Source organism: Corapipo altera, unplaced genomic scaffold, assembly GCF_003945725.1.
Source record: "Corapipo altera isolate COAL_440 unplaced genomic scaffold, ASM394572v1 45, whole genome shotgun sequence".
Taxonomy (NCBI): Eukaryota; Metazoa; Chordata; class Aves; order Passeriformes; family Pipridae; genus Corapipo; species Corapipo altera.
In genome coordinates this window covers 6,520,288-6,534,818 of record NW_020884877.1, presented here as the reverse complement: position 1 = coordinate 6,534,818, position 14,531 = coordinate 6,520,288, and the positions used below count along the sequence as shown (strand labels likewise).

At 40.3% G+C, this 14,531-nt stretch overlaps 1 protein-coding gene across 5 annotated transcripts in view; it reads left to right on the top strand.

Annotated features, from left to right (window-relative positions):
• SATB2 (SATB homeobox 2) overlaps positions 1-14,531 on the top strand; it is a 213,565-nt gene that overhangs the window by 129,424 nt on the left and 69,610 nt on the right. For 4 of the 5 annotated variants that reach the window (XM_027637229.1, XM_027637228.1, XM_027637231.1 and 1 more), the window contains 2 exons: positions 10,677-10,803; positions 12,923-13,046. In XM_027637229.1, coding sequence (XP_027493030.1) covers positions 10,677-10,803; positions 12,923-13,046 — 251 coding nt within the window. Of the gene's footprint in view, positions 1-10,673; positions 10,804-12,922; positions 13,047-14,531 lie in introns of all 5 variants that reach the window. The other variant, XM_027637232.1, reaches the window with a different exon arrangement.

Below are 14,531 nucleotides of genomic sequence, written 5' to 3'. Positions count from 1 at the left end.
TCACAGAAATTTATCATTTAAATTAAAAAAATAGTTCTTTCTGTCTTTCGATCCCTTGTTCACAAAGTGACTAACGTGAAGTCGAAAATGCTGGCAGGATCCAAAAAGGATCTGGTGGCTTTGTAAGAAAATAGGTGCAGTTCTAGGAAGATGTGGGCTAAGAAAGCAAATCTAGGTTCATCTCAGCATTAGTGTGGGCTCAACAGTACAAGGGAAAACTATTTTTTCTGAATCTGGTAACAGTTCCTGCTTGCTCTGAGTCATCTCCTCTAGTGGTGAACTAGCCTTTTTTTTCCCGCTTTTGTTTTCTCTTGATAGGAAATGTAGCATAGTTCAGTAACCAGCAAAGCTTTATTTAGACTTGTCAGAAATGCAGAATTTTTTTGCTCTTCCTGGGAAGAAAAGAGGGAGATGGGGAATTTGAGATCAGATTATCAACTGAAAAAAGTGTCAGTGAAGGAGAATTTCTCATTTAATTTAATCAAATGTATCTGAATTTGCAATACTGTCAAAATTAGGAACTAGGGTTATTAAAATGTATTTTGAAAAGAAATACTGAAACCTTAAAGATACTATTCCCTGTCTTTCTTGAGTCTATCAATTTATAAGGGAAGGTTAAGGTTTAATCCCTTACCTTTTACCTGTTTGTGAGCTATGAGACCTGAGCCTAAGTGTCAACAAACCCTCGATCTTAGGTCTATTGCATATTCTTAAATATATGTGTGCATACACATTTACATGGATAATTTTGCTTCCATAAAATTCTTTAATATAAAAATGCTAGAATGCAAGTGTTGCTTCCCTTGTTCACTGCTTCCTGGTGGATCTAGTTCTTAACTGAATGTAATTAAAGATACTGTGATCAAGCCTATGGACACTGTAGGGATCTGGACATATTCTTATAGAAATGCAGCTACAGAGAACAGAGGACTACTGAGTCAAATTGCAAAGGTAACAGCAACTGGATCTTCACATGCTGTATTCATGTGGAAGCACTTGTTTGAGGTTATCAGCAAAGTCTTCAATCCCTCTGTTTCTTCAGCAATACATGCTTTTCTATCCTGCTAGTTAGATGCTGTCCTACTAGTTTTTCAGTTGTTCTTGTTGTTTTTTTTCTCATGGAAGTCAAGAACTGAATGTCTGGTGGGAGGAAAGAAAAGACAGAAGGCAAGCCAAAAGTAGTAATTTAGTGAAAAAAACATTCTGCTAGTCTTTATACAGCATAAGGAAAGCCCCAAGACACAAATCTTAAACTAAAGAGATTAAGCTGTTAAACTACATAGGCCAGAATCCGAATCTGCATTCAGTTTAGGGGTTTGTTTGTGCAGCACAGCATGCTGTGTGCCCTTATTTTTCTTTGGACTTGAGACCCATGAATTTTCAAATCTACTTGTAGTTGACTCAACACAAAGATAGTTGGCTACTGTATGTCTGCAGTCTGAGCCAGACTTTCTGTGCTCTCTGTAACTGTTGCTGTGAGTAGGCAGGATATTCAGATTCATACAAGGCCAAACAATGTCTGTAGATTTGATTCTAAGCCTATTATCCTCCACAATGTCCTGTTAGCAGTGCTCTTTTATAACCTTTAAAATGTGTTTTATGTATTCATCTGCAATTCCATGTTATTGTGCTGTTTTTCCTGCTCAGTGGACTGTCTTTCTATGTGAAGCTTATAGGCAAGCACTGAAGCTGAGTGATTTGAAGGAGTTTGGGGCACTGGCATCTTTGTAAAAACAGATGCGGGTTTTTCCCCAAAGAAGGAAAACATCTTCTACCTCTCCTCTTATCCATTCAAAAACATCTTATAAAATCTGATAAAGGCTTCTGGAGGGTGGGGACCAAAGGCTGTCTGCCCAAATGCCCTTTTCCTCCTGGAGGTGTTGTGGAGCAGGTTGTGTTGGTGACATTGGGCTGGCAGAAAGCTGACAAAAAAGGTTGGACAGCAAATGTTGGTGTAAAGTTCTGGTCCTTTTACTCCTGTGCAGCCCCTTGTAAGTAGTGAGGTGGCAATATGGTCACTGGGTCCAAAATTTGGGACAAGCTGATTCGGGCATTGTTTGTGGCTGTTGAAGAGCACGTGCAGTGGAGAAAAGCACCACCTGTTGAGTACACTTGCATTCATGTTCCTTAGCAACTGAGGCAAATACACTGAAGCCCCAATTCTCAGTCTGTAAGGCTGAGGTGGAAGCACGTTACAGGTCTCCACTAGGAGTATCTGCCTATGTTGGCCCTCTGGGAGGCTCTAAATTATAGACAGGTCCTGGTGCCAGGCTGCGGTGGCAGAGAAGCTGCATGTTTTGACAGGGAGCCTGAGACTGGAGGAGAGACAGCTGTTGTCCAAAGGAAAAGGAACATTCATGGTTTTAAGATAACAAAGCAAACCTCCAGGCATGGTAGCAGCTAAGGAAACTCTTTGATCAGGGAATAAGCTGACTTGTGACACTCCTGGTCTGGCTTTCAAAGGCATTCAGCAGCTACTGCTCCCTGGGAGAAGACACAGCCTGTGCTCCTGTGCAGCTGAGCAAGCTCAGGTGCCCCAGGACTGAGCTGGGAATGATCTTAATGTAAGAGTACAGGTTGCCCAAAAGACAGTAATTTCATGCAAAACTGAGAGAGTGCCACGCTTTGGGTGTTTTGTGGGGCTGATGTTAGTGATGGAGCGGGTGCTGCAATCCTACGGGCACTGGGGCTACTGAATAATACTGCTGAGAAAAGTAGCCCCATTGTGACAGTGCCTCTCAGGAGAGGGCAGCCTGGTGGAGGGTGAGGCTGAGGTCCAAGCTTACAGAGTTATGAAAGACACCTCCTAAGAACTGCTTAATATCCTGGATCCAGTAGCCTTCCTGTCATGAGTTGTCATGACTGAAAAGACTTTGTATTCGTGCCGTGCAGTGGAAGTGATGTTCAGGGGAGTGGTTCTCTTTCTCAGACAAAAGAAAGAACAAGAGGACTTTTCTCTCTTTATTCATATTCTTACTGTCCAAGGTAAGTGCAGACTTATCCCAAAAATGACAAAAGAGAGACGTTATTCCGGACTAAATGTGGTTTTCTTCAATGGAGGCGATAGTTTTAAAAGTAACATAGAAAATGTAAAAAAACCTTCAGAATCACAGGATATTTTCTTATTTGGAAGGGACTCACAAGGATCATCGAGTCCAACCCTGAAATGAATGGCCTGTTGTTTTGTTTTTTTTAATAGTTAGTACTTCCTTTGCTTCCTCACCCTTCTATTTATTTGTGGTATTCCTGTTCTATCATATTTTAAAAATAATCCCCTGAAGTAAATAACATCAACCTTTTTTTTCCTGTTTCCTTACTAATTATTTACTTTTTTTTCAAACAGAATAGGGGGTTGGAAAATTAAATAAAGACTTCCAAAATAACAAGCTCCAGAAAATTTTATTTAATTTGTGGGTTCATTCTGTTCGCTCTTGCTCTCTCCCCCTCTTCTTTTTTTTTTTTTAAGAAGATCTTTATTAATTTAGTCTAGTAACTTAGTGCTTATATTAAATTAATCTAATAAAAGTCAGGGTCCTCACATAACATTTCCCAAATGTGAAGCAGCATCTATTACATGAGGCACAATCTTTTCACTGTAAAATGTAAACTTGATATGTAGAATTACAAGGCATCAAACTGTTTAGTGTATGTTATTTAAGTCAAATACTTGAGTACAGTCATGCTGAAGGAAAGGAATGGGCAATACCAGCATTCAAAAAATTGAAAACTCAAACCAAGCTTCATGTATCAAAGAGATTTTCATCTGTGAATGTACTCTGAAGTACATAAACCTTGTAACACTAACAGTCTTTCTCTTGATAGTCACACCCATGTTTCTATAAACATTTTGATATATAATCATTCAAATATCATACATAATAATGAAAATGTCTGTGTTCAAGTCCGTGTATTGATACAGCTGTGCGAGCCAAAAAGGCTAGATATGAGTGTTTAAATTGCCCAGCTCTTGGATATGTTGTTGCAGCACAAAATTTCGTTCTGTAGAATATGGTACACAGGGTTTGTGACAGCATTTTAAAACAGCAGAAGTGAAGACTTCTAGCAACAACAGTACAAGGGGCTTTGTGCTACCAGAGCTTCGAGTAGCTCGGCTCTGCTTTCCCCTTGGGTGAAAGTCACCCTTTTGTGCAGAACCCTGAAGTTGCACAAGCCTCATGAGCTGGGGTGGAGTGTTCGTCATTCAAGGAGTGTGGGTGTTCCTGTTGATTTGTGGATGTGTACATCACAGTGTAATCACATACTTTATTCCTGTTCTCTCACTGAATTATTTATTATGGACTGAAACGAGGAAGGAGGGGGATTCTTTTGTATTGATGTAAACATAGGATTATGTGCATTGTGTGCTTTCAATCACTAAATCACCAATATGTCAATTGACATAATACAGTCTACCTCACAGGGATGTGCAAAGTTCAATTAATTAATGTTTTTAAAGTGTGTTGGGACCCTTTGATGTGAGGCGCTTTAGAAGTACAGGGGAGGGTTATGCTGATTATTTTTCCCATCTATTGCCCCCATATATCAGTGACTGAAATTCAGTACGATAATATGGGCACCCTTATAATGATGGGCAAAGGCAGCATAATATTTTTTAAAATTTCCCAAAGAGATGGAAAAGACAGCTCAATAATATAATACAAAAATTAATATGGTCAGGGTTTTTTTTCCCATTTTTCCTGTTGCTTTTTTATCCTTTCTGCTTGAAAAGTCATTCCCTTTGCTGGATTAACAGTAATAACTACAAATTATGGCTTTATGTTGTTACAGTTTGATGATATACTACAGCCAGGGTAGAGGTTAGAAACACAGGCTGAGTTATTATGTACTGCAGGGTAGTGATTTCCTGCAAACTGATTTATGGGTAAATAATTCTATGTACTTGTTACATGGGACAGCCAGTTTTTAATTTCTGTAACAAAGCACAGCTGAACAAAGGAAAATTACATGCTAAAGCATAGGGACAAGATGCCTCTGAAGAGGATAACCAGATGCAATCAATGTCACAAGAGCCTTCCCATCTTGTAGGAAGCCCTGCGGTAGTGGCTGATAGAGAAATGGCTTGATGGTCCCAGAAGTGGAGCTTTTATTGCGTGTCTCATTGAGGTCTTTCATTTGGAGTTGTAAAAGGAATCAAAAGTATTTGGGTGCTAATGTTAATCTGCAGTTTCCTTTGAATGTCTCTTGTGTTGATTTGATAAGAGCTGTTAAAAAGTAAGATGTGATCAAAACTACTTGACTGAATTCACAAGGCAGCAGCAAATGTTGGTTGTGTTCTTCATCCAGCCCTGTGTTTGCAGTCCAGCACTCTTGGGCTGTGATCCTGGAGTCCCTGAAATGCAAGGAAGCGAATTCTAGGATATCTAGTACAGCTCTGGAACGCCACAGCAACGTGAGCCATGGCTGTGGTCTGGTATAACACTTGAGATTCAAACTTGCTCAGTATATTTTGGAGTAGTAAATATAGCCCAGGAGATCTCATGCCGGGTTGGGCACTGCCTACTCCCTCTGCCTTTCCGAAGATCACACAGATGCCGTGCTGTGCCGAGTCTGGCTGTACAGGCACATGTTCTTGTCTGAGCTGGATGTAGCAGTTCTGTTACAGCCTGCAACGTTAGTGAACGTGCAGCTGTAATGTAAGAACCAGGTTCCGCACTTCCCCAGTTTCCAGCCTGACCGTGTCCGTCAGTCCACAAGGAGAGCAATCACCTGCTTGAACACCTCACCCTATATGAGTCTCAGCAGGTTATATTCGCTCAGGCTGTAGAAAATGGGAGTTTTTGGTGTGGTGCATCAGGGATTCAAATAGTCTGTCTGTTTAGTGTTAATAAGTGTTTTTCTTAACAATATTTGGTAAGGAATCAGTATTCTCTGCTATCCTTCTTTTTTCCCCTTTTGCCAAAGAACACAAAATTCCTTCTCTTTCTCTCTCTCTATGTATTTGAGCATGTATTACTCATGATTCATTTTCTGTCTCCAGAAAAAATGTTGAGGAGGGCGTGGTGATGGTAATAGGAACTTCCAAAATGTCCTTCATTTGATCCCATGACTTAATTTTAACCCTGGCAGATTAGCATTTTAAATAAATTGCATTTATCCTGTGTATGCATTTGCATTAATACTACAAGTATCCATTTAAGATGTAACTCAGGTAGGCTCATAACTTGTGAAAGGTGAAATCAGGAGTATAATCATGGTGGGAGCAGGGAATAGTTTGAAGGGAGCCAGTGACAGGATGAGGCACGTTCTCGTCCTGTTTGCTCTGTGTAGCCACAAAAAGGAATTTGGAAAATGCCCCATTTTAACAGTTTGATTTTACAGCAGTGATGTACTGAAGGATACCTGAGGTGCCTCAGTAATTACTATGGGGCTATCAGATTAAAAATTACCTGTGCAGGTGACTGGGAGATGCAGGACCTGGGCCTCATTGTGTTTATGACCAAGTGTCATAGCTAGACTACGATATGTTCTAAACTCCAAATGTGGCATTCTTAGAATGAGTGTACTGTGTGGCTATCTTTCTGTTTGCAAAGACAAATGAGGCTTCTAGCCCAGATAGATAAATAATTTTTGTGGGACAGTATAAGCTACATAATAATGAAAAGGGATTGCCAGCTTAGCTGTATTTTTCTAGAAAGCAGCTTTTTGTCTTTTGATGTTTATGCTCCTGATGAAAGTAGTTATTCTGGAAGTCTTCTTTAGCCTCAGCCTTGCATCTATTCAGTTCCCATCTCACTAGGATGAAGTTTCAGGAATAATCCCAGTGCTTTAGATGCATCACTCTTTCAGGTGATACTGTAAAAAAGCTCTGAGTGCTGCTCAGTAGAGAGATCAGCCATGATGTAGCAGGTCAAGGCTTCTGTTCAATGTGTTGTTCTGCTTTCACTTGCATAGTTATCACTTTCTTCTCCAAAGGAGCTGCATTTTAAATGAAACTAAATTAGAAGCACCCTGTCAGGGTGCCACATCACTGGCCTAAGTGGAATGACAGCAGTGAATTGCAGTGGTTGTTACATGCAAACTCGAACTTGTAGAAGCTTGCCCACTGCTCTTCTTGCAGGTAAAGGGAGTTATGCAAATTTCAAACTAAGTTACTCTGCCCTTTTTCCCTGTCTCCATTTTAATGAAACTGAGGCTTAAACTTAATAAAAGACCTAACTACAGAAGTACATGCTGTTCAAGAACCAACAGCCAGTGTCAATACAAAATTTCTTCTAAAATAGTTTTGAAAAAAAATCTATTGAAAAAACTGGTCTCTTTATTGTCTCTAATTGCCTAACTGGCCTGGGCTGCATTGAGCCACTTCTAGATGAGTTCTTGGGAGCTGTTCTAGTGTATGGCCATTTTTTGAGTGTGTGCAAGCATTGAAATCTGTTGAACTTTCCCTTCAAAAAACTCTCACAGGAAAAAGTCCCTACTGATACAGGAAAGAGAATGAAATTCATTAACAGACAAGTTTTGGAAACTCGAGGAAGATGTGTTTTTGGATTTCCTGAGCAGTCTGATCTGCTCTGCGTTATCCACACATAATTTTGAGAAGGTCTGGAGCTGACAGAAGAGTGATACTCCCAGAGCAGTAGTATATTCATTAATAACACAGTGACCTTTGCTCATTCCTGTCCCCACTCCCAAGTCTCAGTTGTGGTAGGACAAAAGCTCAACCAGTTAATGTGGTTTCTTTAAAGTCCTGAGCTGTACCGTTTGGAGTCAATGCGAGGAACAATAAAAAATGTGTATGTCAAAGTAACCTCTTGCTACCAGGCTGTTTTCATTCTGGAGTTGCTGTTATACTGAAAACACTCAGTCCTGGATGAAAAGGGACCTTTTTAGGGAGCAAATTTTGGTCCACTCAGTTTTTGCTGAGGAGTCATTCAGAGATGTGTTCTAGCATGCAGAGAAGACATTTACTCAACAAGCTGGCATCATCTTCCCAATCACAGCCCAAGAGTTTCCTTAAATACAGTGTTGGTGCCATGAAATATGCACCTGTGAAGTCTGCTGAGGAGCTGAATGGAAACCATGGCTTCTGGCTATGGTTTGGACCAGCTTAATGTGCTCTGGAAAAAATATTTCACACGTCACATCACACCGGCTGAAAAAACAGCGGACATCAGCAGTGCTGTAACACAGAGTAAAGGACTCGCAGCAGGTGTTAACGTGCAGAGGCACTGAGCATTATGGTAACACCTGTGTTTGTTTAAATCCAGCCAAAACAATTTCCTCTCCAGTTGTAGAGGAGGATTAAGAAAAAAAAAACCAAAAACTACCTACCTTCCAGTAGTAGCAGACATTCCTGTAAAGCAATTTGCATAGTATTTCCCGTGGTGCGCTCTGGATGTGCTGGGGTTTTTCTCTTTAAACTTTTCTAGTCTGGGGACACCTTTAGTTGCTTCAGTGCCCCCCCCAGCCATCTCTTTGTCCCTTGCCAGCGTTGCCAGGCCTGAGCAGTTGCAGATGGTGTGCTCTCTGAGTGCTTTCCTTAATTGAATGAAAAATAAAGCCTCTTGTAAAATATTAACAATTTAGATGTGACTTATGGGGCACATATGATGCTTATTTTTTCAATTACATGAAAACTTGGCGTGGTTAAACATAGGAAGCCAAGTGTTCTGTGAAGCCAGTATAGATTTCTGGATTTTTAGGTGATTTTGCTTTAAATTATTATATAGCAGAAGGGGGTGAAGGAAGTCAGCAGCTAAACTGTGTTTTCCCAGCATGTATTTCACTCAGTGGACCCTTGATGCTCATTTCATGACTAATATATGCTGTACTATATGCATTTCTTGTTGTCACCAGAGATAACATTAAGTAAACTATCCCCTTAAGAAAAACAGCTTTTCTTGGCAAGTGGAATATGACTCAAGGAACCAGCACTGGAGACATACGGTGCTGTGAATGAGTGCTGTGTGTTACTCTACTGGATCTGAGTCCAGGCACTATTTATACTGCAGCATATTCAGCACCAGATTGTTAAATCTTAATACTGAAACAGTGCATCATTTAAATGTTTTTGTTCTGTTTATGTCCCATTTTCAAGCATTGGATATCAAGCAACATTTAGTAACTTTTTGTTTCATTTGGACAATATCTCTCCTTGACAAAAGCTTTCTAATCTGCTCTCAAAATATTAGCCTGTCTGTACCAATATGTTACAGTGAAACTTTGTACCACTGAGGATGAACTAGGTCACTTCCAGCTTCTTTCAGTATGTGCTGACAGAATGCCTTGCAAAGCAGTACATCAGTGGTAAATGCAAAGATTTAAGTGCTATGGAAAAGGAGTTGTACTAAAATTATTCCCTCTTCGATCTGCGTAGGAATGGGGGAAAAATATTCCACTGCAGGTACTTCACGGGCTCGTTTTGTTCTGTTATTGTCTCTGTGCAAGAAGCTTTGTTTCATTGTTTCAATGTGGTATTTATTTTATGATCATGTTTGGGAGATCAGGATAAAAAACTGTTGTCATTTATTTCGGTTTGATAGTTCCAGAGATCAAAGCTGAAGTTTCTTAGCATCACAGCATCCTTCCAGATACTCAAGAAGAGCTCTTGGTGCACCTGTTATTGCAGAAGAAATAGTTTTCTCCTGTATTAGTGTCTTTCTGGCAGTTGAGTTTATGGATGTCTTTTCCAAGATCCAACAGTATATAAGGAAACCTCAAAAGGCATCAGTCTAAGTGGAAGAATGGTGTCTTGTAGGGCTGAGCTGAGGAAAATTAAGTGAGCAGAACGGCAGGGCAATGGGAACACGATGAAGGAGGGAATAAAAACAGTAGTGGCAATAGTGCAGAACAAGGTTGAACTGCTTTGCTGTCATGTAAAATGGCACTGTGGCTTTCTTTATTTGGTGTCTTCCTGGAAGTAATTCCTGGGTGTTAGTCATTGTTTTTGGTGTGGGTGGGCCCTCTGCAATTGTCTAAACAGAAATAATACCTCTGCACCAAATGGTTTACCATCCAAGTTTACAGTCTTTGTGACAAGCTCATCCAAAAGAGGTGATGATCCCTATTAAAGAATGAGCAGAAGTAGAAATAGAACTTACAACATTCTCCCTCGCCCCCAAAATTCTATTTTGGATCTGCGGTCAGCAGCTCGCAGTCATTTGGGTTTGGGTGGGTTTTTTTTCACAAAGAAAAGCAACTGTCTGCATAGCGCAACTTGTATCTGTGAGTGAACTCTTCCTACTTGGTGGGTTTGCAGTGGCATCCATCCACTGGGAATTGTACCTTGCTTAGATTGTAACTGTGTGCTGAAAGCCCACACATAGGAATTTTCCTGTCCAAGTCAAAAGTAATGCATTTATTTACTGAAAGGTTTTTGTAGACTGAAAAATCAGGGCTAGAGAGTATTTAAAGCTTATTCTAAATTAGAGAACTAGGCTCTAGTGGGATGATGGAATATGTGAAGGGAGGAAGTCTCGTGTGCTTCTTTGAAGTAATTTAAGAGCCAGGACCATGTTAGCCACTGTCTGTTAAGAATTTAAAATCTATTCCTGCTCTTCTCCATTGTTTGTTTCAGGATTCAGCAGAACACATCTTTCTGGGCAAGAGTGCAATAAACCTCAAGGCAGATCTTGAATCTTGGGAACAAGCAATGTTATCAAAGGGTTTAGTAAGTGGCTGGTAAAATTTAAAGTATGAATTTTTTGTTTTCTTTTCAGGAATAATCAAGCTTGGTAGGTGGAATCCCCTGCCTCTCAGTTATGTGACTGATGCACCAGATGCGACAGTAGCCGACATGCTACAAGATGTCTATCATGTTGTGACATTGAAAATCCAATTACAAAGGTGGGTGTTTCTGAACATCTGTCCTTCTCTATTCTCTGAGCTGCTCTGTCGGTTACAGCATTACTACAGAGATTAGCACATCCTGTCTTCATTAATTTCGGGTCTTTTGATGAAATGAAAAGAAAATGAAGAGAAGGGTGGGTTACCTGGCAGCTTTTTGGTGCATGTTCCAACTGATATTTTATGTTTTCTGAAGTAGCAATACGGTAGCAGAGAGGGGAAGGGCAGAAACTCAATCAAGTTTATGGGGCTTTTAAAGGCAGACCTTTCGACAGTCCCTAATTTAATGGATTCTTAAGGTCTAATTGTATCAAATAATAAACTCCTTGCCTTTTTCTAGGGGCTACATTGTGAGAATCCAAGTCTCCTACTGCCACTTGCTGAGATGGGGAGGAGGGAGCTTTTTTGACTTTTCTTTTTTTTCTCCAGTGGTCTTCCCAGCAAAAAGAAGACAAGGAAGGAAAATGTCACTGCAGCTGCATTTGGCATTTGGCAAACATTTTCCTTCCCTGAATACTAGTGCTGATTAGCAAAGCAAAAGCTCACTCCACTTTTACACTTATTTACCCTCCCTTCCTCCTGCTTTCCTCCCCTCCCCCCCCCCCCTCCGCCTTTCTTCTTCCCCTTTCTTTCTGTTGGCCTTCAGAAGAGTTCTCAAATAGTTACTGATGTAAGGAGGTGTGACAGGTCCCTTGCAGTGCATGGTGTACTCTGGTCATGCTGGTAAGCCTACGTTGTATAGCCTGCTGTAGCTGTATGGCCAGGACATACCAGAGGAAAGAGTAAAAAATAAGTCTGGAATAAATTGCCAACAATTCTTTGAAGGTCTGGCTTGAACAGAAGAGGGGTCCACAGGGACATGTGTGTGTCCTTTTGGTGGCAGGTACATACCCTCCAACTGTTCAATTCAATTTAGAATTTGCAAACAGTTGGTGCCTCACTGACATTAAACTTCCAGACAAGAACATTTCTTTCCTGTTATATCTCTGATGGTGCTTGAGGTTTCCAATTCCCATGAACAGGTCTTTCCTCAGTTTTGTATACTGTTGTCATTTTTCAGTTAGACTGCATCTCTGCTACATAGTTGTAAAAGAGCATCTAGACTCTATAGCTGCTATGAAACTGGAGTGCAGTAACGCATTTCATCAGAAGTGTGAGCTACCAGGAGTCCATCTAGCCTATAGTCACATCTGTATTAGCAAAGGGTATCAATCCAAGATTAGGGTCTCATTCTTTTTCTTCAAAATGCCTGAATGCCTGGATGCAATGTAAGTAAAAGATAGCCCATGACTTTGAGATAAAGATGATCACTGACTACTTGAACTCCTCAAGTACAACTGAACATCCAGCTCTGAGGGACAAACCAGGCTGTAAGGGCAGAAGGCAGAACCCCCTCAGAGGTTGATTGGAGAACATCCATTAATTCTTTTTGGTAGAAATGGCAGTGACAACCTTCTTCCAGCTTTTTGATGTGCTTCTCGAGTCTGTCCCTCTGCATGTAGACACAAACCATAAGCTTGTTAAATTAAAGGAGGCACAAGTCGCACGAAGACAAAAGCTTCACTACATATGCAGTTCTTGTAGAATGAAAGTGAGAATCAACTACACGTGACAGATGTTGGACATATGGTTTATGTGTTTCTGAAAGGCTCTTGGATACTTCAGTGATAAGGGCAGCATAAGAACCTGTATGAAATTAAACTAATTTTTCGAAGTCTTGCTTCCATACAATGAGGGCCCTTACTGTTTAGGGATTTTGTTAGTGGCAGCGCAGCGTATATGTTTATTTTTCTATCCCAGCAGGAGTACCTCTGTGTGGACAGTATGGCCTTATCCAGCCATTTCTGGGGCTTGCTTTGCTCTCTGTCAGGCCCCAGAGGGAATGCTTATACACACATATAATACCGTAGGAGGATTAGCTGCTATATGTTGAACTGCACATCTTCTGGTAGCCATGCTTGATGGGAAGGTGATAGAGGGGAGAAACACCTTGATGGGCTGGCCAAGCAGGAAATTCCAAGGTTGTGTTTGTTGCTTAAAGTTCTATAGCACTTGTATGCAAAAAGTAAGCGTCTGTGAAGGTGATGTCTCTATCTGCTTTTGCTTTCTGTTTTAACAGTTGTTCAAAGTTGGAAGACTTGCCAGCAGAGCAGTGGAACCATGCCACAGTTCGCAATGCCTTAAAGGAACTGCTCAAAGAGATGAATCAGAGCACATTAGCCAAAGAATGCCCTCTCTCACAGGTCAGTGCTTTTAACAGGCTTAGGAAAAGAAAGATTTGCAAGAACTGAAGCTCATATTTGTTCAGTAAAGAGCCTAGACTAAGCAGTTTCATAAATACCAAATAAATTCCTTGTGTTTTTTAGAAAGGAGAAATTCTAATTAATATGATAAAGAGTATCTTTATACCATGTTTTCTCAGTGGGTTGCCAGGTGAAAATTGTGAATGAATTGGTTGGTTTTCAGAGCGATGTAAATTCTTTATTTAGATTTTTATCTGAACCTTTTGTAATAGGGCTAATGATCCTCAAGTGCAAGATTTGAGTGGCTTCTTCCCACTAGCACAGGCTTGCCTTCCCCACTAACCCATAGGTAGCTCTCATCAGCCTCCAACCACAACAAAAAGTATGCAGTTTTAACAGTTGTGCCCCAATTTCTAGGAAACAGCAACAAAAAAATGTATATGTAATTATGTTAAAAAAAGAACAAAAACTCAGTTTCATTCTCCATGACTGCTTTATAATCGGCAGTGATGTCATGTCTAAGACACTAAGACACAGGTTCTTACAGATGTTGTGAGCTCTATTTGTACTTCAGATTGTCATAATGAGAGATTCATAAAATTTTCATGACCGAGTCCTCCTTGCCTCTCAGAAAAAACAGAATAACACTTCAGCACCCAGACCAGGTAACTTTGCTAGGCGTGAAAAATACATTGCCTTCTAAAACTGGTATTAGAATCGTAGGTTAATCTGTTGATTGTATCTTTCAAAAGTCAAAACATCAGTAATCCCTGCTTGCTAAAGATCCGTTGCTTTGCTAAACTGCATCCAACATTTTTTCTCCCGTGGTTGCCTGTCTTTCATTGCACTCTGTGTTCATCCTGTGATTCATGATTCAAAGTCTGCATGAACTAAGAGAATTCCTTTTATTCACCACAAATTTGCCTTGCTGTGTTATGGTTACAACTCCAGGGAAAGTGTAGAGGTGAGATACAGAGCAGAATTTAGATCTCTGCAATTGACAGGAATTATGTTCCTCATCTTCCTTAGCCATGTGGGATCTGCAGAACTGACAGGGATGGAAAGGCTGTATAAGGAAAAGCCATGTAACTTGCCTTATTTACCGAAGGAGTAACTGACTCCAGATATGCACAGACCATTGAATACTCATTGAATATGAAAGGGTTTTTTTTTTCACATAGTTTAAGTTTAATTTCTTGAAATAGAATTATCTGTGGAATCTGGTGAGCTAATGATGATTGCAGCATATGGTTGTCTCTGCCCAGTCTTCCTGAGTATCCCATATAACTAAACTATGCATCATTTCATATGCAGAATTTATTTGTTGTCTGGGTCCTTTTCCTCCCACTTCAGTTTCAAAACCTACCAGGTGGAAATGCTGCAGTTGGTTTACTCCTTCTATAGCCTCAATCTGAAAGGTATTTACAAAATTACTGATGGCAGAACTGTAGCAACAAAAATCCTTGCCCAATTATTTATTTAGCC